The 24,299-nt window shown below is 32.9% G+C and overlaps 1 protein-coding gene and 1 long non-coding RNA gene across 2 annotated transcripts; both read right to left on the minus strand.

Annotated features, from left to right (window-relative positions):
• Positions 1-593: 593 nt before the first annotated feature.
• LOC145727722 (uncharacterized) lies at positions 594-10,701 on the minus strand. Its single transcript, XR_014177920.1, has 3 exons — positions 10,335-10,701; positions 1,013-1,387; positions 594-857 (listed from the first exon to the last, which is right to left on the minus strand). It is a non-coding gene; the product is annotated as an uncharacterized LOC145727722 (long non-coding RNA).
• vvl (ventral veins lacking) lies at positions 2,135-7,877 on the minus strand. Its single transcript, XM_081977535.1, has one exon. The coding sequence runs from the start codon at positions 7,269-7,271 to the stop codon at positions 6,066-6,068; it is 1,206 nt and encodes a 401-aa protein (XP_081833661.1). The 5' UTR covers positions 7,272-7,877; the 3' UTR covers positions 2,135-6,065.
• Positions 10,702-24,299: the final 13,598 nt, after the last annotated feature.

Raw genomic sequence — 24,299 nt, forward strand, 5'->3', positions numbered from 1 at the left:
TTGGTGCCAACAATAAAATTTGTGCATTTGAGAACATTATAGTTTAATAAAATGCAAATTCAAACTAAATAAGTTTAAAGTAGTTAACTGCATTATACCTATAAATTAAACATGTCGTTAAATATCAAAAAAAAAAATGATGGAACTTACTTATCTCTGCACTTATTGTGTTTACTGCAAACAATATAAAAAAATAAAAAATGTATTAGTGGCTGGAAATATTAGAATGACATTGAAATGAATCTAAGTCAACTGATCGTTTGGCACTAATTATAGAATTGTTGTTACACCTACGCTAATCAACTTTCCATTTTCAAACTAGACTACCAACACATCTAGAAAACTATATATTTTTTTGTTATTGTCACTGTAAAAAATGTCAATAAACAATACACGTTAAGTGATATTAGCATATGGTGTTTTTTCTCAAAATAACTTTTTGGCACTGGTAACATGTAACTTAAAGCTATATGTACTATGGTAAATACTCCAGAATATACTGTAACTATATTTTTTAATTAAATTTAGCAAAAAAAATGCTACTTCTGACATATAAAATTTGACAAAAGCTATACATCTGGTTGTATGTTTTTCAGTGTCCTATGGTTAAAGTCTTGCTATAATAATACCTGACACTTCTGTATAATAATAATTACTTACCAACCCTGATTTATCTCATCTTGACATAGTAGCGTAGCAAAGCATTACGTGAAGTAGCAGTCCATTTTACTTTAAATTAAAGAACTTGAGAAGCTTGTATTGCACAACAAGAACCTTAAAACATATCCACTATTCAAAGAGAAGTAGAAGTTCTTTATCACAGTGGAGTTGTAAAAACCTTTCATATCCAGTTTTCGCTAAAATTGTAAAAAAGTATAGAAAAACGTTATTAATGTATCTATTTACTTAGTTTATAATGAATGCTAGAGATAAATATAAAACCTGCAAAGTTTTATACATATCTACATAAATAATATACTTGTTTTATCACAACAATCCTTGAAAAACTAACTTCAATAATTTTTTGATGTGATGAGAAGTCTGCTACAGTTTGTACTGTAAATATTTGTTTTTTAAATGTTTACTAAAGAAGAACAATTGAGCGATCCCTTTATAAAATGACATATTTTTTTCGTTTTTTACATCCTGGTCTTGTAGAAAAGTTATCCCACTTTCAGTGTAATGGAGTTGTTTTAGTGTTTGTTGAGCCGTTTCTTCTTTACCTAGGAATAATCCATTTTTGAATCTTCTTCAAATGATTGAGCTACTCCTCTTACTACAATGGCCAATACAAATTTTCTTAATCGAACATTGGCTGAAGATGGATAGATAAATTTGGACTCATAGCTTAGCTATCCTCCCTAAATGATTTTTTCTCCAGGGTTATCTGAAATTAACACTTCCAATATATATCACAAAAGCAACGTTCCAATATTAAAGACTTTATTAACCTAAAGTTGCCCTTACAACAAATGTTATAAGTGCAAAAGAAAATCTGTGTTAACTTTATAATGCATTGCAGTTCAATGCAATGCAACAAAGTGTCTTTTTAAAAAATAACATAGTGTTTTACATTAAATTCAGAAATAAAATTGAATAAACCTGCATAAATGTCAAAGTTTAAATAAATAACATGTTTTTCCGATTACAAATATTACAAGAACCATCCGGATTTCAGTTTGTAACTATTTACCTAGAAATCCGGTATCATATGAAAAAATTAAATTCCAACAACAACAATTATAAAACAGGATTTCAATCACAATATATTATATAAACAACTTATAGTGTCTTTCAAACTGTAAAAACACATGCGCAAATCAAAAAAAACCGTAAAAATCTTAGATTTCCTGTTATAGTGTGGCACAAAGAAGTATTATTAGCAGTAAATTGTATTTCATTACGAAATGTAAAAAAGAAAATAGACTTGTTAATTAATTTCATAATGGTCAAGTCAGCAGGTCTTTGATCGATTAGGTGCACATATTATAATTAAAAGACTTGTCAAAATATGTAACACCGTATTAGTTCAGAAGGCTCGCTAATTGGCTGTTTTTTTCCTATAGGAACAGATTGTTAGCTCATTAAGTAATACCAAAGTTGATAGGTCTAGCGCTAAATAAAACGAGTGAGGTTAATTTATAAACAGTCTTACTTTATTTTTATTTTTGGACATTCATAAAAATACAATATACACAAAAGATATTATCTTTTTCTATATAATAATATATAACAATATTTTATACATTTACACAAAAAAGAAAAACAAAAATAAAAATAAATTAATTATAGTTTTGTCTATTATTATTACTCGAATCCGCTCTTACAATTTTTTCGTTACTTCTACAATATCACCAACAAAAACAGAATTATAGGGCAAAACCACCGGGCAAGCAAGGGCTTAGCCATCGATATCGACATTGGTCGATATCGATTCCGATCGATCATGTCTACCTAACACACCTGTTTCGAGCAGAACAGGTTTTTCGGCTGGACCCGGCATCGATGTTATAAAACGACAACTTGGAACCTAGCTCGAATTCCTCTTTAACAAAATCCCTTACGGTTTTCTTAAAATTTATAGACCAATCTAAGATTAAAAAACAAGTTGTACTTAAAGTATCCGGTATACAGGTTTTTTTCATCTCGCTCGCATTCGCTCTGGCTTGCATTCGTACGGACAGGTAGTAGTTTTCGTTTCAACAAAACTTAACATTGCACAAGTTAACAAACATAAAACGTCGTCAAGTAGTCAAAGAAGATACATTTTCAACACTGATTTTCTTGTTATTTTTGTGCACTGAAAATTACATATTCCCATTACTTAAAATACGCTAAGCATAACCTAACTGTAAATCACCCATAAAATTTAAAGTAATTATTAACATAATGTCACAAAAATTGACAAAATTAAAACGTTTTCCAGTGCACAATAATTTGTAAAGAAAGTAAACCAACATTAGGAAGATTTTTTTTTCAATAATATTAATTAAGTACAAATTTGGAACAAAATGTTGGTTTAAAACTTACAATTGCACAAACTCTACACATTAGATTACTTATGAACTAAACCGATTTTTAAAGTGTTGAATGCATAATTTTTTGTCCTCCCATGAACTTAACAACTGAAGACTAAACCAAAACATACTTTGGAAAGATTTTTAAAGCCTAATCCATTTCTGGTCAAAAACTCACGGTTTTTCTGCTAGTTTAGAAATATCCGGAGTATTAAATAAACTACTTTGTATTAATAAAATTGTTAGTTTGGTAGTGTGATTCGGTTACATGGAAATTAATAACCCAGAACGTTATTATACCATTTAAACTCAATTTCAATTATAAGTACAAGCAGTAAAGTAGTGGAGTGTTTTATAACATGGTCGTAAAATATCTAGCTTCTTTAGAAATTGTTGGAAGTTTGTTTAAACTAATAATAGTTTCATTTTTTAGGGAGATTTTGACATAAAATTACTAGGAGAATTTGCAATACTGCCATGAACTTTTAATATACATATCTAGCATTTCATCAAACACACGTTTATGATGGATCCAGTAATGTTAAAAACATTAAGAGAAACTGAATGTTAGTACTTTTTTTTGCAGCTAAAATAACTAATCCTCTTTTTGGAAAAGTGGTTCTAAATTGATAAATCTTTAGTTTTTATTGCTCATTTGTGCCTTAAAAATTGTTCGCATGTTGTAGCCTACAAATCCAAAACTTACTACTTGAAATCTAAAAACATTTGCTGTTTATAATGAGTAAAACCTACTACAATGTGGATCCACATAAATTATGTAGATCACCAAAAAACCTCGATTAGATTAAAACATTTCCGACGGAAAACCGACCAGAAAACCCATTTTCACACCAATTATCTATTCAAATTTACTTATCAAAAATTTCGAGCGTGAATAGAAACCAAAGTGACGGAAATATGGTAAACTGTGTTATTACTGAAAAGTCAAGTTACGATAAAATTTAATATTTATAATTTTGTTGCTAGATGACTAAACAAAAAGTTTAAAAAAGAGGAGATATCCAGATGTTAGTTACTCGGTAATTGGACTTGGTAGGTATGTCTATTCATGGGAATCCTGATAAAAACCTGGATAATTCCTTTTGTATAAACTAAATTTTGATTTAAAATAAAGAACTCAAAAATGACTACAAAACTGTATGGTATGTTATATACAAAATGTGTCCAAAATTGAGAATTTAAAAATATGATAGGTAAAATCTATGTTATGTTTAATTTGAAATAACAGATGAAACCCATGTTTTACACTTATACGGTAGTATATTTTTTATTCCACCTACAATTAATCTACTGACAAGATGTATGAATAGTTCATATTCTGACTTAACATTTTATTCAATCTACAATGAAATAATGAATAAAAAAGATATGGAAATTGTTCACTTTGGATATTCCCTCGGATATTCCTGTCTTAAATGACACCCTAAATAATAAAGGTTTGTCAAACTTAACAAAACAATATTTAATATCAGATTATACTCAGAAGATGTATAAATACTAAAATAATATATAAAAAAAATAGGTGTTTACTTACTTACATAAAAATGGTAGTACCACCAGTTGAGCAAGAAAAGCAAGTTTTCGTCATAATAAAACAATTTTTAAATTAAAATTTAAATCTTCTAGGAAGTTTTAATCAACAGCAGCTAACTGAATAATGCCTGTAAATTAGCCTACACATTTGGAATTCCTGAATATTGCTGCTTTCTAAAAGATTTGCTAATTATTAAAATGTAACTCAAACACAACAAATGTCTAAACTGAAACTATTCTGGTTGTAAGGGTGAAAAAAAATATGTTCTGTCAAAATAAAGTTTAACAACATTAAACAGCTGAAACCGTTTTTAGTTGAAATTTTTGAGGGCATTCTTTATAAGACAATAACAATAATTCAGCTGTCAAGTTTGGTCCGCTCGGTTGGGCAAACCGATTTCTACCTGAAGTTGACTGTCCTTGAATCCCCTAGCTGAATCTCTTTCATCTTTTCATTCAGGATAAAAGTAAATGTTTGACCAAATTCACTTTCGTTTTAATTTTGACTTTTAATTTTAATCCAAACTATCCCGGAAAAATGGAATTTTCTGCATAGCGGTTCTGATTGAACGTGACTGTGCAGGTGTCGCACGACCCTACCCTTATTGTATGTTGTGTTTATTCGGTAATTACGCGTTAAAAGCACAAAAGATTTGAGAAAAAAAACAGTACAGCTGTTTGTCATGAAGGGGGATTGATGCACCATAGGCGGAGATCTAAACCAGAAATGGATGTGAGGCTCTAAAACCGACATAACAGAAAATAACAGGTATAAAATTTATCCTGACGACCGCATTGTTTACCATTAACTACTAACTCTTTTTTACATATTACAAATCACGTTTTCATGGCCCTACTTTTAGTACAATTTTTGAACAGTACAAGTTACAGCTTCACCCTGCGTTGTATATGAACAATTCACCCAAAAAAATCTTATAGATAGGTAGTGTGACTTACCAACAAATAGTTCCATCCTTGTTTCTTTTACTGCTTCCAACTTAATCACAAACTTATGAATAAATTGTAAATGAGGACTAGAAAGTAGATAGAGAGGTCCGTCCGTCCATAAAAATCGTACTAAAACCGCCGGAAGAAACGGAGGCAGGCATATCCTGCTATGTACATTATGTCCAATTGTTTTATTTGCAAAGGTCTACTATGTTACAACAAATAGCCGTCTCCGTCGCACACAGGACAACTAGTATCACTGATGTTAATTCTAATATTTACTAGACAGTATATTTACAATTATTATTAAAAAAATGTACAACCCCGCACTCTCTATGTAGATACAAATAGTAGTTTATAGTAACCAAGTGTAAAAGGTACTTTTAGTGATCACTCGCGCGCAAAACTCGTAGATCCACTAGAACCTCCTCAACGGCTTAGGGAGGCTGAAAACAGTTCTTTCTGAGGTAGTGAGGCCGCCCAGGGCGGCAGTCATCATTAGCCGTTGTCATTTCGATGAAGAATGGAGGCCCAGTGGGCTGCGTGCTAGTGGGCAGTCAATTGATGGCTCATGCCCTGGGGGGAGAGCATTGGGGGAGAGTGACTATGCGAGTGCTGACCCATAGGCGACCCGTGCATGTCTGGATGGTGGCCGTAACCTGGATGCATATGATTTCCAGGTGGCATACCTTCCATCATTTCACCGCCCAACGTATTGGGCGGCGTCATTCTTTTTTCTTTTTGTCGCCTATTGCAAAACCACACCCTGACAACTTCTTTCTCCAGTTGCAAACTATCCGCAAGGGATGTGATTTCTTGAGCAGAGGGTTTAGGTTGTTTGTGAAAGTGTTGTTCTAGAGCGCCTTTAACAGACACTTCTATACTAGTGCGCTTTTTTCTTTTGCGGCCTTGGGCGGCGATTTTGTCTATGGACGTGGGCGAACCCGTCGTAGAGTCAGCTTCCTCAAGCCATTTTTGTAGGAGCGGTTTCAGTTTGCACATATTTTTAAAACTAAGTTGGAGCGCTTCGAATCGACAGATAGTCGTTTGCGAAAACACATTTCCATATAAAGTTCCTAGGGCCAGCCCTACATCTGCTTGAGTAAATCCCAACTTTATTCGTCTCTGTTTAAATTGTTTTGCAAATGCTTCTAAATCATCGCTCGTGGGGGTTTCATCTTCTCCACCGCTGACGTCTCTGTCAGGGTGTTGTGGATGATGGGGACTTTGCATATCTCTATGGAGGGAGTGGTGTAATTGAGGAGCTCCCTGATGGTGGGCAAGCATACCGTTCATTACAGAATGGTATTGATGTAAGGGTGAGCCAGCACTTGCTTGATGATAATGAGCTGAGGCTACTGGTCCAGGCCATCCATGAGGAGAGCCCATGCTTTGTTGTTGTTGTCTTTGATGATGCATAATTTCGGCTTGTTGAGATAAAGGCTTAACGTCTTGATGGTGAGGATGATGATGCATTCCAGCCATTGAAGCCGCCCAAGGGTCAGCTCCGGGTTGAAGACTTACCCAAGGGTTGGAGGCTGGCAATGACATCGCGGCGTGTCCTCCAGGACTGGGGGAGCTCGCGATGTGATGATGATGGTTATGATGTTGGGGAAGGTACTTCATTTCGCTAGCGTCAGCGGCCGATCTCGGTGACGCGCTGTGATATCCACCGACTATGTTCATCCCTAAGGCACTACCTTCTAATTCTGATACCGCACTACTCGCAGGAAGGTAGGTGGTGGCCGCCATGCCCTGTAAGGGCCGTGGGGAGCCGACACTGTCCTCGTGCTCGTACACTTTGTTTCGATTTGGATCACCTTTAATATCAATCAATAGACACTCCACAATAGCACTCGCTCACTACACGAACACGTCGTACAACTAGCACGTAGCCAACGGGCAGTTAATAGAGTGATACTTAACAGTGCAAATATACTTCGTTCACACGTTACGTGCATCTCAATGTGCACGTCCGTCGAGGCTGGTTTAACTACTGCTTAACCTATGGCTATTGCTAACTGGGACTCAAACTAGTACCCCTCCAAAGCGACCCCTCCGATGCGCGAGTTGTCGGAGGCGTCTGACGTCACACTTTGGCTTCTTCTCATTGGTTCGATGTTAACTGACTCCACCTTTAATTTGCCCCACTCGTCGGGGAAGTGTTTACAGTCGGACAGATACGGTAACTTGGCAACCGGCCGTGTGGATCGGACGTATGCGGCTTGTGTGGAGTGAACCTTACAAGTGGACATATTTCTCTTTTTTTTTTATCTTTGACTTTATGAAGCAAGAAAACATGGAAAAAAATTACAAGCCTTAGAAAATTCTGTATATGAGAAGTTAAAATGACACAAATTATGTTAATAAGCAGACTTGGGGGCGCCACTTTTTTAACTCCTTTTCCCTATTGTGTTGCTAATTTTATGGTAATTTCCTATTGAGGGATACAAAACCACTGGAAGCGGAGTCTATAGTGTTACTATAATTATAATAAGTAACAGGTTCCTTTTTATTTATTATTTAAAATTACCTACTGGAGTTCTATTGTCAAGTCAATTTATATGTCAATCAGAAAAACATTGGATACTTAATTTTAACTAAAACGAAATCATTATTTTTGATATAAATTAAAAATTAAAGAAAAAGTTTTGTACCGGATTCAGCTGGATTCGAACCAATATTATTTCCTTTCATATTGTGTATATTTACGGACGATAAACAATTTGAATTTAATTTTAAAGTTTATAACCAACCCAGTTAAAAACAGGGTAGGTATACACCAAGTGTACTACTACTAGTGTATACCAAATAAAGAAAAAAAAATTCTGGGCTTCTGAATATAAATTTTCTTTTGTACGTTTAGTGTCCCGAAAGTATAAATATTTAACTAATGTTATTGTTTGTCATTGTCAATTTTATTAAGACTCTGGATAAAACTATTATAGGTATTTGTTGTATAAAAAAGGGAAGGAATTGGTACTTATACACTTACAGACAAAAAATTGCATATTTTATATTTTGCTTTATTTGTATTTTATTTCTTCCTTTATCAACTTTAACAGCTTTTACAGTATATTTTATATAAGCAAAATATACCAGTGCAGAATATCTAAAAATAAAAACTGTCAAAGAAAAAAAAAATATTGTGTGTATACCAAAATGTTACAAATTCGAGGCATTAGCATTGCTATCTCAGAAACTATAGTTGATAGAGCTTTAGTTAAATGGAGGCAAAGCATTTTATTGCTAAATATTTTGGTAAAAAAATCCAAAAAATTACATCCGGAGATATCTGAGAAAAACCGAAAAATTCAAATATCTATTTAATTTTTGTACCACTTTATTATTGATTATTTTGGAAAATCAATGGCACCTTTATTAAATTATATAAAATTACACAAGTACGTATTACACTAGTTATTTTTTTCACAAGTGTGACACATCACTCGTTTCGGAATATCTGTAGCTACTAAAAAAATCAATAAAAAGTTAAGGTCCGTATTTGCAAAATTGAAGTTGATGAGGGTATCTTAAAAACGAAACGTCGGAGCTGAAAACTAAAAACTTTATAATAAAAAAAATTTGATTTTTTTTTAATCAAATTATTTAGCAATAAAATGCGCAACTTTGCTTCCATTGAACTAAAGCTCTATCAATTATAGTTTCTGAAATAGCAATGCTAATGCATCGAAACCATAACAATAAAAGTACTTTTTTGTAAAAAATTGTATTTTGCCAATTCATGTCAATATAGTTGGAATTACATTTCATATTTCAGTTGAAATAAACTTACTTCTATTAGTAAAAACCGTTTAGGTGTAATGCAGCATTGAATAATGTATAGATACTTATACCACTATTATTTGATTACTCCGATTACTGAATAAAATTGACTTCCAAACAAGCATATAATCGAAAATGAACTTAATAATGAATATTTTGATTTGGTTTTGTACCTACAACATAAAAAATATCTAGTTTTATATTACTAAGTAACAATTGTATATTTTTTAAATTTTGACAAATAAAGTGACAGATTGCATAATTGCAAAGTAACAAAATAGTATCATTTATAATAACTAATGATGAAAATAACCAAATCTCAACTATAGTCAATCAAATGGCTATTCTATCAAAAATAGACGAACAATGTTACCATTGGTTGTGGGAATCTTTGTGCATAGTCTGTTTTGATGATAATCATCAAGAAACCAAAGTAGTACTTGCTAGAAAACAGAAGAAATAATCTAAGTAATATTTGTATAATACAGAAATGTAAAAAAACTTAATACCTATACATTTTTCAAGTCAAACTTTCAACTCAAATTTCTCATAAATTTTAATCTTTGAAGAAAGTATTCCTTTTAGTTTCAAATTGGTGCTATAAATCAAATAGTACATAAAATATTGTCAACAAATATAGGAATCCATTTAATTTTATTATTACATTACAATATTACTTATTAATTGTACTTGTTTCTTTTTGTAAATCAAGGTTTCAGATTAGCGTAAAAATTGTTTAAAAATATGTAATTTTATTAAAATAATAAGTAATGATCATAAGGCAAGCATTATATTGGCATCATATTATACAGGAAGTTTAATATGGCGCCAAAATGAAATGAGTTACTGATTATCGAAAAATAAAGTCATTTTGATTTAAGTACTGTATAAGTGTTACGAAATAAAATGTTTTGTGGGTCATGGGGGTTCTTCAGTGCGAATTAAAACTCATTTGGTGATTTGAATTGTTTATGCAAAAATCTGAATATGTAAATAAATTATATATTTTAAATGACACAAACAACTTACCTAAAACAGGTAAAATAAAAATTTAGCTACAGAACCACTAAAATAATTTTTAGACACTACAGGTTCTAGAAAACACGCACTCTACAAACACTTCCGCTGAAATGGACGTTTATCTGCAAAAATCGGTACAAACCAGTATTTTTTTTATTACTCTAACATACCGGAAAATATTTTAGACTAAAATCCCTTCGCGACAACCTTCAACTGTTGCTTTGCTACAAACGCAAAATTATTCGTTATTTCGTTGTAGTTATTTAGGCTTTAAAAATTTAAAACCTAACTTTTTCTCTATACATAATACTGAATATAATGAAAAAGTATTGTGATATTTTAACAAAATAAAAAATAATGAGATAGATACACTGCACATCGTATTCGTAGAACACTTGATACAGATTTTCAAAGATTATATCTCACGTTTACTTTTTCACCTGTTAAATGCGCATTGAAAACCTTCCGGCGTATCATATCCAAATACAAATTAGTTTTTTTTTAGAAACATTATACAGGTACCCTTATTTTAATATGTAAGATATCAAGTTACCCTGGTTACTGCCTAGGGCTGATGTAAATTAGCGGTATGATAATTTGATAATTATGTTTTTATTATAAATTGCCTATGTCAGGCAGTTTAAAAATTATGAAATTTAAGTTTCAAGTAAAAAAAAATTGTGAAACAGGACTTGGTTAACAGTCAACCCATATTTTTTGCTTCGTATAATGTAGGCATAAACATGTGTGTTTACGTACGTGTCTCAGTCATGTAAAATTATGAATTAATAATTATTTGCTATGGGAAGTAAGGGGTTGACCAGTTATGCTAATACAAGACAATTTTTCTGTCCAACTGTTCAATATAGGTATACATTTTGTTGACTTGATTCGCAAAATTATTATAGCATAACATGTTACGTTTTTAAAACAAAATATAGAAAATCGTTCTTGCTATAGACTAGTTGAATCTATAAAAGAAAAACTTCATGTAGGGTCTGGGACTGCTACAATGTAAAAAATAGACACAAAAAGCAGCGTCCTGTGTCACCCCTCGTACTCCTTTTATCGTCGATCTGAACTCGCTCTTATACACAGACGACGCTTTGAAGATAATCTTTCCAAACCGATTTTGTCTGTTTTCAATGGGAGCATCTCGGAATGGTATTTTTGTAATATTGTTCCCGTTGCGTGCGCCTTTTTTAGGCCACCTTAGTTTCCTTTGTGTATCAAAAAAAAAATTGAACTTTCACACAGACACATTGGTGCTATCTCTCTGCCACCAAGATATTTTTCCACGTGTGCATTTACTAAATACTTAATTTAAGTGTTTGTGTTGTTAAAACCTTTTTTGTGCTAAATCATTATAAACATAAATTAATTAAGGATGGTAAAAATTAGTACGTTCAAAACAAATGCTCTAGTGGTCAATTCAACTATAATTCCAACCTTCAAGTTAACTTTGTACTATATTAACTTAAAAAATGGATTTTATAAGCCTACATAAACAGTGAAGACATTTTCAATTGGTAATGGTTTACCAGCAGAGAAGTACACAAAAACTATAGTTAGGTAAAAGAAATAGTTCAGCATTTTAAAGTTTAGTAACCAAAAAGAAGCTTTTGGTCAATTATTTCCTAAGATCAAACAGAAACAAAGTCAACAAAATATAATAATAAAATATTCAAAATGCTTAAATCAATTCTTAAGTCATTCTTAAGTCAATTATATTTTCATTTTGTATTAAATTAATAAATAAGCTAGTTAGAACTTTACCTGAAGTCGAACTAAAGGGCAAAAACAAAAAAGTCTCAATGTTAAAAAATCCAATTTTTGACAATTTCAGACACTATAAAAGCCAGTTGACACCTGTGAAAGTCACGTGACCATTAAAAATAGTTTGAACTATAAAAATTTGCTAAATCAAATTTAGACAGTCTTAACAGTTGAAATTGTAAAATACACGTCACGTGACGTCGATGATGCAATTCTGAGCTTGTAACACTGTAAAATCTAGTTGACACCTGTCAAAATCAGTCACGTGACTTTTAAAATCTAATTTGCACGTTGAAAAATTGGTAAATTAAATTTAGAAAGCTAACATTGTAAGAGACATGTCAAGTAAATTTTATAAGGCAATTTTGAACTTGCTACACTGGAAAAGCTAGTTGACACCTGCCAAAAACAAGTCACGTGACTCTTAAAATGTAGATGAAAAGGTAAAAAAATTGATAAAACAAATTTAGAGATTTGTGAAAGCAGACATTGTAAAAGCTACGTCACGTAATGTTGATATTGTAATTTTGAGCTTGCAACCAGTTGACCCATGGAAAAATCAGTCACGTGACCATAAAAAACCAGCTTGAACTAAGAAAGCTTGCTAAATAAAATTTAAACACTTACCTTTTGAGTAAAATATAGTCACAGTGTAATATGGAAAAAATTAAAGAAAAATAATTCTATAACAGGGTAATAGAAAGTAAAATGTTTTGAATGTAAATATAACGTAAATAATAAACGACACATTCAAAACTTTTCCATTACAATGTGATGTCATTCCATTTTACTCTGATTTTCACCATATCAATCGTTCTATGGTGATTGCGCTTCAGATTTCTTTCTATAATAATTGTTTTACATCTTTGACAAAATCTTCATCTTTTTCTTCTTTTATGGGCATTCCAATTAAGATACCTACTCTTAGAGATTTTTGATATTTTTTTCTCATATTAACTGTTGTTTTGATTGATATTTATTTTCTTCCGACTTTCTAGGGGCTCGTTTCCAAAAACACATTTCTGTAGCTGTATAAGTACTTTTTCTGTTCTTTCTTTGATTGTCTACACCATCTAGCTTGTTTAATACCAAAAAAGATACTAAGACACCTAAACTACTTTTTGTTTCTTAGATAAAGTTTAATAATTATTCGCACATATGACCTTAGACGGACATACACAAAACTGACTAATTAATTGATTAAAACAACGTTTTTAGGAAAGGTTAAACAGCTTTAGTTAAGTCTTGTTTTACAAGTAGGAATAAACCAACGATGCTAGTAAATATTTTGTGTTACACTAAAATTTCATACTGCCATAAGTTATGAGAATATATTAGAATTAATTAAATTCCCCTCGTATCTATGCAAAATAAATCCATAAAAATTGTGTCAAGTTTTATGCATCAGGTTTTTACCACCAGATAATTAATCAACATATTTTTACATAAGTCGATCTTCATTTTAAGCGAGTGTTTGTTTTCATTTTCAGACACACGACCTGCCTATTTTAAATAATAATTATTATATTATCGCACTGTTAATAATGCTACCTGAGCATTTTTTTACATTTTAATTTCGATTTAGTCGAGAATGTGTTACGTGTTAAGAGGTGGGCATTTCAATGAGTATTATTTGCTAATTTTTTTATTATGCCACAATGACTAAGGTAGTCTTTTGTTCTGCTAAAATGTACGTTGTATACGTGTTGGAATTGATAGCTTTCAAAAGGCGCCCCCGCTGGATTTTCTGGATATAATAATACCAGATTTTTTGCAAACCACCAAATCGATACTTTACCTATTTTGATAACTTAAATTTCATCCGGATTTAAAGTGTTACAGAGAAAATTAACTTAGAAAAAAATTTAATTGTTGTGTCTGGCGGTACTGAAATGAAATTTATCCTATCTATCTAACAAATTAGACATTGAATTTCAGCCTCATTTTCATGTTAATGTATGTACGATTGTACGTTGAGAAGCCCAAGTTCATTCATGCACTTTTATAATAAAGCACTGAATATAAGAATGGTTGCGCCATCTGTTGCGCCAAGCATAAACCTACTAAAATAGTGGTCGATGGGATATGGTTCTTTTAGAAGATGTCTCTTTTCCTAGTCCACTTTTTATCGATTTTAAATTTCGCGCTAAAAACGACAAAACTTGGATATTTCTTTTTGACATAGGTAAGAGAAAATTGTAGGAAGCTGTTCGGTTGGAATAACATCAAACTAATGACGGTTGACCACGATATGCTAAGCAGGTACATATCCAAGAGTTTCGTGTGAAGTCACATGTTTTATGCAAAAGTCATTGGTTGAATTTGCTATTCAGATGCTGCCAATGGTGTCTTTGAGTTAGTAAAGAGGCTAACTTACTACTGCAGGATTCTAGAATAAGAACAGGGCAATAATTGTTGAAAAAAGATACATTACCTGAAATCCTGAAAATAATTTTAGCATAGGTTGATGCATGACAATAAATCGATTGCAAGTTAATTTTGTCTATAAATTTGTATTATTCGATGTTTATGACATTGTCATATATCCAGTCCAATTGTTGTATAACTTTAGTTAAACCATCAAACTTACTGGACAATAACAATATATCCAAATTTTCAAGAATTTACATTTGGAGTACATGTTGGCAACATACCTGGATTTATAGATCGACGCAACATAACATAACATATGGACAAGCACAACATAAACATAGTATCTAGATAATGTTAATATATAGATTTCCTTGACATAAGACAATTTCTACTTTCAATCTAACAATAAGAACAACATAAGAGAAAGAAAGTGGGAAAGAGTTGAAGATTTAAATTAGGAGACCATCAGAAATCAAACATCAAAAGTAAATACATAATCGGCGGTCTGCAAAGACCAATTGAATGACATTTGAATATTGTCAACCAAAAAGGTTTCTTCCTTACCATAAACAGAATTCAGTTTGATAGGTTAGACAAAAGTAAATGGCATAAGCACAACACAAAAGTTGAAACTTGGCCAACTCTTGTATAATGTTGTGCGTTCTTGTGCTGTGTTTATGTATCTAATTGACTTGTGTAAGTCTCATGTTTTAAGTTTCTATGTTATGCTGGTGCTTGTACTTTTGTTATATTGGGTATTTTTTCCTGTTCTTGCTACCGAGTTATTCTTCTTCCACTCTTATTCAAGCTCTATTCACACAGATTTTCAAGAGGCCTTGAAAGACGCAGAAATGAGCATAAAAGTTAATGGAGTATAGATCAACAACATTCGTTATGCCGATGATACGGTCTTGATAGCCGATAATATGGACGATCTACAACACATGGTAAATATGGTGAGATAACACAGTAAATCCATGAACATCAATGGTGGTTGGACCTTGAAGACAAGCACTGTCAACAAACTGGAAATCATAGAGATGTGGCTCTATCGCAGAATTCTAAAGATATCAAGGACAGTGAAAGTGACAAACGAGGAAATTCTTAGACGTGTGAACAGAGAACGCGAGCTATTCAATGTGGTCTAGAAAAGAAAAACGGTCTATTTGGGACATATCACGCCTAACAAAAAGTATAGGCTCCTATACAGTTGATAGTCGAGTGCAAGAGAGGAATAGGGAGAAAGAGGATGTCTTGACTTCGGAATATCAGACAATGACAGGACTTCGTAATATTCAGTCTTTGATTCACACCGGGCAAGTCAAAGAAGCAATGAAACATGCGATCGCAAACATCCATTAGTGGGAATTCATCTGAAGAAGAAGAAGAGCTATTCTGATGTTCGATTATCCCACACAATCTTTATTCGTTTAATACTGTGATTAACTGTGATTTCGAATATGTTTGGTTTCTTCCTTCAATTTGTCTCCTTTCTTCCTTCAAGCTTCAGTCTATCTACTAAACTACTCTACTAACGCTAAGTATTCCCATGCATTTACCAGTAAAAGTAAGCTAACCCAATCAATAGATAAATATTGAATTGTTTAAGTCCCCAGCGAGTAAAACATATCGAATTTCAAAACTCTCAATTTAGAAAGTTCTAAACATGCTTAAACCAAGATTTCCTCACCCTTATCACCACAAAAGTTTATTAAAACCATTCATATCTGCAAGATGTGAATAAACCCGGTTCTCACAATAAATGATTTAAAAGTAAAATCATATTCCACAATTTAGATTTATTTTTATAACATTGACAACGTCGCTGATTTTTACCTTGATGATGTGCATCTCAAGTTATAGTAATCTTGTATACTGAATATAAATATCATGATATTTGCCAACCTTTTAAAATATTCTTCCTTGCACAAAACAGAAATGAAACCTTGCCTATTTTTTTTTTTTTTTATCACCAAATCTCTCATGTACTGGTCAAGTTAACCAAAATGTTACATCTAGTTTCATATACCTACACTTTTTTGTGTTAAAGTACTAAGTAGTGCTAAATGTATAAATAATTGAAAATTGTTGGGCATAATTCAAAAATTATATTGCCAGGCTAATCTGTTTTATTGCTGAGACTCTAAAAAACATGTTCTGGGTAACGACACTCATCTGAGACTATTACTTAGCTTTAACTGACCCCAAAACGGGTAATTTTTAGGGCTCCAGTCCGACGAAAGGCAAGACATTTATAGACATATAATTTAATATTTATTTCTCATGCAGCACTGTCATTATTCCGAAATTTGGCTAGATTATAAAGCGTTTTAGTTAGATGGATATTATAGGTGCTCATTTTTTTTATCAAAGCTTAATAATTCGTGAAGACAACAGATTTGTTGTTTGAAATTATTGTCCTAAAGCCTTGCCCACACCGAGCGTACCCGCATTCCGCAACATATCATCGTTTCGCAACAAAAAAAAACAAATGCAGCATGACGAGCGGTTGACAGTAACGATTGGCGCCGCCATCCTGCTTTGCGGATTTTCTCGTTTTTGCCATCCAACTAGATGGCTATAGCTGTCATGTCAGTGCGTCCGGAATGGCTGTACCGAATAACAATTAAAAAATCCACTAACAGGATTCTTATTTATAGTTTAATCGCGTCCGTCGTAGATCGAAGGGGGCAAAATCCGTACGAGGCGGCGGCCGCGGCATTTTCCTTTTTCGAGAAATGAAATATGTCATGTCATTCTATCCATGATTGGGAAAATTATGCCATCCCGTTTTCAGTTCCGTTTTTTTTTCCCCAAGTATAGCAAAATCAAAGTAAAATGACGAGTTTACTTTGATTTTACCATACCTACTTGAAACTCACTATACACTCTTAAGTTAAGGTCAAATTATATTATCGCATTAAATTAGGTTCTAATTGAACATCCTGTAGATACCTAGAATCACGACACATCCAAAGAATGCATGTATTAGAGCATAGTTGGCAGCTCAGTATTTAAAGCGTATATCTATCATTATCGAGACTTAATAATGTTAAAATTCTTTACCATCGTTAGCAAATAATTAATGTATGGATATTAAATTACTTCAAATCCGCAATAAACGTAATGATCAGCACTGAACAGTGTGATTTACACTTTAGAATTAGGGTCAAAATTACTAAATGCAAATTAAGAGAACGGTCTATAACTAATCAACCTGTTGCTGGAAAATCAAGTTAAATTGACAGTCCAAGACTATAAATTGAAGACCGAACTATTTGTTTTTGGGAGGAATGATGAATCTTTTGGATTGATGGTAATTTGACCAATGTATGGAGACTAAAATCGTTCCTCTACTAAACTATAGTGACAATGTCTGTTTGCACCCATCATGAAAAAGGTGCTCATTGTGGACGACTTGTTACTTCTTTTCTAAACGGAAAACGTAAAAATCGAAATTATGAGGTGTTATTGGATAGCCACTCCGATCTCGAGACTTCAACCTTGTAATTATTTCTATAAAAACTTACTTATTCAATTCAAAATCCCAATTACCAGGACCAAATCATTGATCAACGTTGATGAGAATTGATACCTACTTAACTAATCCAGCAATCCGAACTGATGAATTTTGTCCACTGCCACTTTATAATAAAGCAATGGATATTACAAAGACTGCCACAAATTATGGGGATCTCAAAATTGGCAACAGATGCAGAGTTGATTAAATTGTTTATTGGCCAAAAGTTGCGCAATTAGGTAATCAAAATAATGCTGTCTTAACTGGTCAAAAGGTGTGCTGGTTTCATAAAATGTAAATTAAATCATCAAATCAGCTTAGAACAAAATCATCTACATCACAAAACATCATCAGAGTCACATATAAATATTTATTATTCTTTAGAAGTTAACAATAAATATTATTTCATACATAATCGTATGTTCAATCCCTCCTCACTAATAGAACATTCACTTTTTGGCTTCTTTACTTACCGGTTACGGAGTAAAACAAATATTATTTTTCTTTCAAAATTCTGGTTAGCACACTCACAAAATCACACACATAATTAAGAAAGGAAGCTCCACTAAACACCACATTAAAACTGTAATGTAAAACAGACAATGTAACAAATAACATGAATTGTAATTACACGCGAAAATACTACGCAAAGTAAGACTCAAACGCAGCTTTGTTTTCTCAAGCAGAAAACACATTAATCTTGCCTTTACTTTTTATAATATAGTTTTTATAAAATAACAGTAAAATCAGAATGAGAAACAGGGAATCCTGTATACAGGGTAATTCAAATTCGACCCTCACCATTGGGATCTCAGAAACCATAAGAGATACGAGAAAGTTTAAATTGGGGCAAAGTTGCGCAATTTAAAGCTCAACCAAGTGCTGTTTTAAAAATTTCGATTTTCCGAGTACTTCCGAAGATATCCGAAAAAAACTGAAAATTTGACTTTTTGTTTTTATTTATTTCTAACCTTATTTGAAGAGATATCCCAAAACTAAAAGCATCTTTTCATTGCCACTTTTTCCTAGCTATTCGATGATGGATTCAAATTTGCCACACGACGTTTCGTTTTTGGTCAGTCATCATCAACTTTCTTTTTTCTTATGGGCGCCATATTGGATTTTTAGCCCACCAAATAGTGCGTTTTATTCTGATTTTAGTGATGTATAATAACTTATGATTTGATTGACAAATGACAAAATAATTCAATAAAAACTATTTTTACTTTAGTTATTGGCTTTGAGTTAATGGGCCGTTTTCTAAAATGTCATTATTTGACAGTACTTGTCAAACACGATAATTCGGACGATCATTAGAGCAAGTCAATCATAGTTAAAAATGTATCTAGATAAGAAACCCCTGCACAAAATGTTATTATTATTCAAGCATTGCTGAACTATTTAGGTTAATCGGAAGAAGAGATTTGTTAGCATTATCTCTAACTTAAACAGTTCATTTATGTTTCCAAGAGAAAGATCATCATTTTAGGAACTTTATTTTTTGCCAAATTTCAATTTTTTATAATGTTAAATGCAAGTTTAGTTATTTATACAGTAAGTGACTTAAACCATTTTTTATTCATTCATATTTATTCGAGTGAATAAACCGGTTTAAGTCACGTGTTTTATACAGTATTTTATTAAATTTCGACTTCTTATATTACAAAAAAACTAAAATGACAGTTCTATTAAATTTGCACCGCGCCCCGTAGATGTGACATTGATGTTTGTTTGTTTACATCTGTAAATAGGCGAATGTCATTCAGGGTGATTTAATAGTCATTTATACAGCAAGTGACTTAAACCATTTTTTATTCACGAAAAGAACAACTAGGTCCACAAGCGTAGCGAGTGGCCTAAGCTCTTCGAGTGAATAAACCGGTTTAAGTCAGGGGTACACATTTGTGGCTAAGTATGTTCAGGCCAATTGCGTGTGACAAGTAGTACCAAGTAATCTTCATAAAACGTCTCATTAACTCAAAGCTTACTAAGGTAAAATTAGTTTTTATTGAATTATTTTGTCATTTATGAAGCAAATCATAAGTTGTTATACATCACTAAAATCAGAATAAAACGTACTATTTGGTGGGCTAAAAATCCAATATGGCGCCCATAAGAAAAAAGAAAGTTGATGATGGCTGCCAAAAAACGAAACGTCGTGTGGCAAATTTGAATCTATCATCGAATAGCTGGGAAAAAGTGGCAATGAAAACATGCTTTTAGTTTTGGGATATCTTTTCAAATAAGGTTAGAAATAAATAAAAACAAAAAATCAATTTTTCAGTTTTTTCCGGATATCTTCGGAAGTACTCGGAAAATCGAAATTTTTAAAACGGCATTTGGTTGAGCCTTACATTGCGCAACTTTGCCCCAATTTAAACTTTCTCGTATCTCTTATAGTTTTCGAGATCCCAATGGTGAGGGTCGAATTTGAATTACCCTGTATAGTGCATTTAAAGCATACAGGTACAATAACAAACAAAAAATGCTAATTTGATATTCTCTTCAGAAAAGATTTTTCAAAATTTTCTTCAAAAGTTTTATACATTTTATTGTCTGTTTATTATTATAATTTTCTAAACATTTGTGTAAACCAATATACAGTCACAAAACCTATAACTTAAACACATACCAAAAATTGATAGTTTCTTCTAAACTACAAATCCTAAACACGCTGTGACAGTAGAAAATAACTTGTTAGAATATATACAGAGATTGAAAATATTTCGGAAACCCTTTGTTTTTAGTGCACGCAACGTTTTGGCAAACTCCATCATAAAACCAAACAAAAAAAGGTAGGTAATTTGGTGATTCATATCTTTCGAAAATATATAAAACATTGGCATCTTATGCCATTTTCTGAAACTATAAAAACGAAATTAATATCTTTGTATTCAGCCAATGAAAAAATTAAGGTTTTTTACGATGGTAAAAAGCCCGAATCACACTCTGGCCAGGTAATCATGCAAAAAACAATTTTGCTTTATATCTGGTCAGGAAGCCCGAGGCTCGATGCGGCAACGTGCTTATTACGGACGCAGACGGTCCTGGCCGGGGGCCCTTCTGGTACTGCCGCAGCAGCACCAACAGCAGCTTTTGATCGGTATCGATCTACCGATACGATAAAAAACCTTTTTGTTTTACTTTATGATGGTGCTCCTGCTTTGTAATGGCTTTTGGTAAATCGGTTACTCTAAATTTTTATGTTCGTTCTCTTTGTTTTCAAAACTACCCAGTTTTAGAAAAATTTGACATTGTGTAGAAAATGCAGGTTTTAAATATTTGGTAGCTTACAACTACAACTTCTCTCGCAGTTTCTGAAATATTGGTGTTTTTATCATTCCATCCCAATTACAAGAAGTGTAATGACTTTAGTTACAGAAAAAAAAGTATTATTCAAATTCAAAACTACTAGCAGGAAGTTTCAATAAACCAGCCTACTTAAAGGGTAGGTTATTAAAACATTTAATAAGCCAAATCGTTAAATCGTCCGGCTTAAATCTGTAGGGCTTAATTGATGTGTTAATGATATAATTACTGATTATACCAATTTGTAAACAGGATACAATAATAAAAACCTAGGGAGTACTTATGACCTTCCTTCTTTCAAGCATAAGATTTAATTTTTTTCGGTCATAAACATAAAGCTGGATGTCGATTTCAATAAGCGGCAAGTTATTTGATAATTTAAGATTGCTTTTAATAAAGTTGATACGTTTTGAGATTGTAACTGTCTGCTAAAACTGAATGAACGGTTTTAAAAGAATCGACGCTGTTAAAAGTTGCAGTAACCTGAAAGAAAAGCCTCATAAAGAGGCGGCCAAAGGCTTTTGCTGTCCGGATGATGGATCTCGATCGAAAGCCGAGTCCACTTGCCACTCATAAACCGGCCAAGCCCGAGTGATGGAAGCTAGATAAGATGACGAAGACAAAAATGTCGTTCATGGAGGTACGACCGCGGCTACTGGTTTTATTCGCGGTCCTGTTGATAGCAATGACCACTATACCTTATAAGCCAGCAGATGTATGTATGGAAAGATTTTTGCCGGCCAAATCGCTAGGAAATGTCTACATATCGTAAAAGCGTGTTCGGTAGCGATTGCCCATCAATAAACAAGAAGAAATAACAATGCGGCAATCGTGGATTCGGAAGTACCGCAGTTGGTCCAACTGGGTTTTGTTTGACAAACAATTGCTCAAACCACCACAGTTCTACTGGACTGTTGGGCTTCTTCGATGGCGTAACATAAATCGGTTGCTTGGAACAGTAGCATCCCGAGAACAATTGTTCGAGTTAAATGTCTATTCGAAACGAATGTTTTTCCTTTGCTTTGTATTTGCACGTGAAGTTACTGAAACACGCAGGTTTTGTTGTCGCTATGTTACTTTGCCAATGGCCCACCCGGAAAAAATGTTGAATGAACGTATTTAAAAACAAACTATATTATAAATTTTTAGAAACAATGAAGAAGCAAGTTACTGGGTCACCAAATTATATTTTAATATTGCACCATCTAGGGTTGTTTATCATTAATCAAGCCAATGGATAATTCTGAACCTACCTTTTCTCTTTTTGTTCACACATTATCCACATTTAAACAAGTTCACCAACTAGATGCAACAAGCTTCTTGCGGTCAAAATCATTATATTCAGTAAGCATCAGTTACCACAATCTTGCTTCAGGAGACGTATCGCGTGCTCCATCTACACCATCGACCAAATTGTCTTTGGCAGACGGAAGAAAATCAGCGGATTCATCTGCATAAAGACCATTTTTTTGGGCCCATTAGTTCGCCGCAGTGACTCGTTGATCGAAATAAATGAATTCGTTTTTACGATTGACGCTTTTCAAATTATCTTCTGCTTACGTCTGACTTTTCGTTATGCACAAGCCCGAGCTTTCAGATCATTTTGAAGCACGCACGTCTATTCCCGTAAATTATTTAGCTTTGAGAGTCATTTGATGAATTGATTGTTAGTATTAATTCAAAAATTACAAATTTTTAGTTGTGTCACTATTGATGGGATTTTAAGAGCCATTAATATCCAAGAAAGTGCTTTCCAAGAAAAGGCCTTTTGTAAAACCTTTATTTAATTTTAAATTTTATATGTGGCTGTAAACCTAGTCCACTGGATGCAGAAAGTCATTCTGAACATTTTTGATTTCTTGAAACTTGCAAAACATTTGACTTTTTTATTTTTTCTTTTTTTCGATTTAACCACAGTTCACAGTTGAAAGATCAAACCATTCGTCTTAAATTCTTTTTTCACGTCGTTTTAACCGCAAAACGAGTGAACATATACGGAGTGTTCAAAACTAAAAAGCGAACTTCCACTGTGTGTAGAAAGTCACTCTGAACAATTTTGATCTCTTTCAAAATTATTATATCTGCTATTAGTACATGAAGAAGTAATCATTTCTGTGTGGTTAAATTTTTCAGAGATAAATGGACTTGGATCCCGCTGGTTTTGCATATGGTAAGGGAGGTTTCATAATCTTCTAAAGTTACACTGTCTCCGTAATAAACATTTTAGTGAGTTCTCTGAAGGTATTTAAGTACTCTACATCCTTATACAAGACAACTTTCCATCGATTTTAATCAAAAACTTTCAAACCATGAAGAATGTATTTTAAGTTCATACAAAACGTTAGTTTTTAAGTTCATCAAAACGCTGTTTCCTTATACTCCATCACGTATTCCATTACGGAAAGCTGTTTCCAGTTGATCAACCATAGCAGTTTCGGTTGCTGTTTCTCAGGATTTGAAAATTAAAAGATTGTTTTGTTGATGACGAATCACATTGTAGCAAAGAGAGAACACTGCTGGTGATACTGAGCATTGAAAATTTATTAAATAAATCGTTTGGTTGTATGATACATATTAGTCTAGCATTTACTTCTTTTACCAATTCCATATCCTACGATTATCAATGCTGGATTTTGTTCTAAAGGACTACCTGTCAGAACTTTTCCAGAATCGATTCTACTACCATACAATTTGTTTTCTGCGTATTTTGCGATAGTTCCATTATAGGTATCAGAAGCAATAGGGTTTGCTATTTTTTGCGGAATTCAAATTACCAGTTTTTAATTTTGATTCTCCGAACTTGTGGGGAAGAACCCTGTAAAGATGACAGCGTATTCCGACCAAAACAAAAACTATTTTTGGGCCCGGCAGTTTTTTCACCGGGTCAATTTAGGCTTCGAATGCAAATCGGAGACGGTCGGCGAAATTCCTCCAGAGCGGGTAATTACAAGACTTTGTCAGGGCGTCACCTGGGGCTGCCGTTTCGGTCGCAAACG

Source organism: Ips typographus, linkage group LG4 (genome assembly GCF_016097725.1).
Source record: "Ips typographus isolate SLU linkage group LG4, UJ_Ityp_2.0, whole genome shotgun sequence".
Lineage (NCBI taxonomy): Eukaryota > Metazoa > Arthropoda > Insecta > Coleoptera > Curculionidae > Ips > Ips typographus.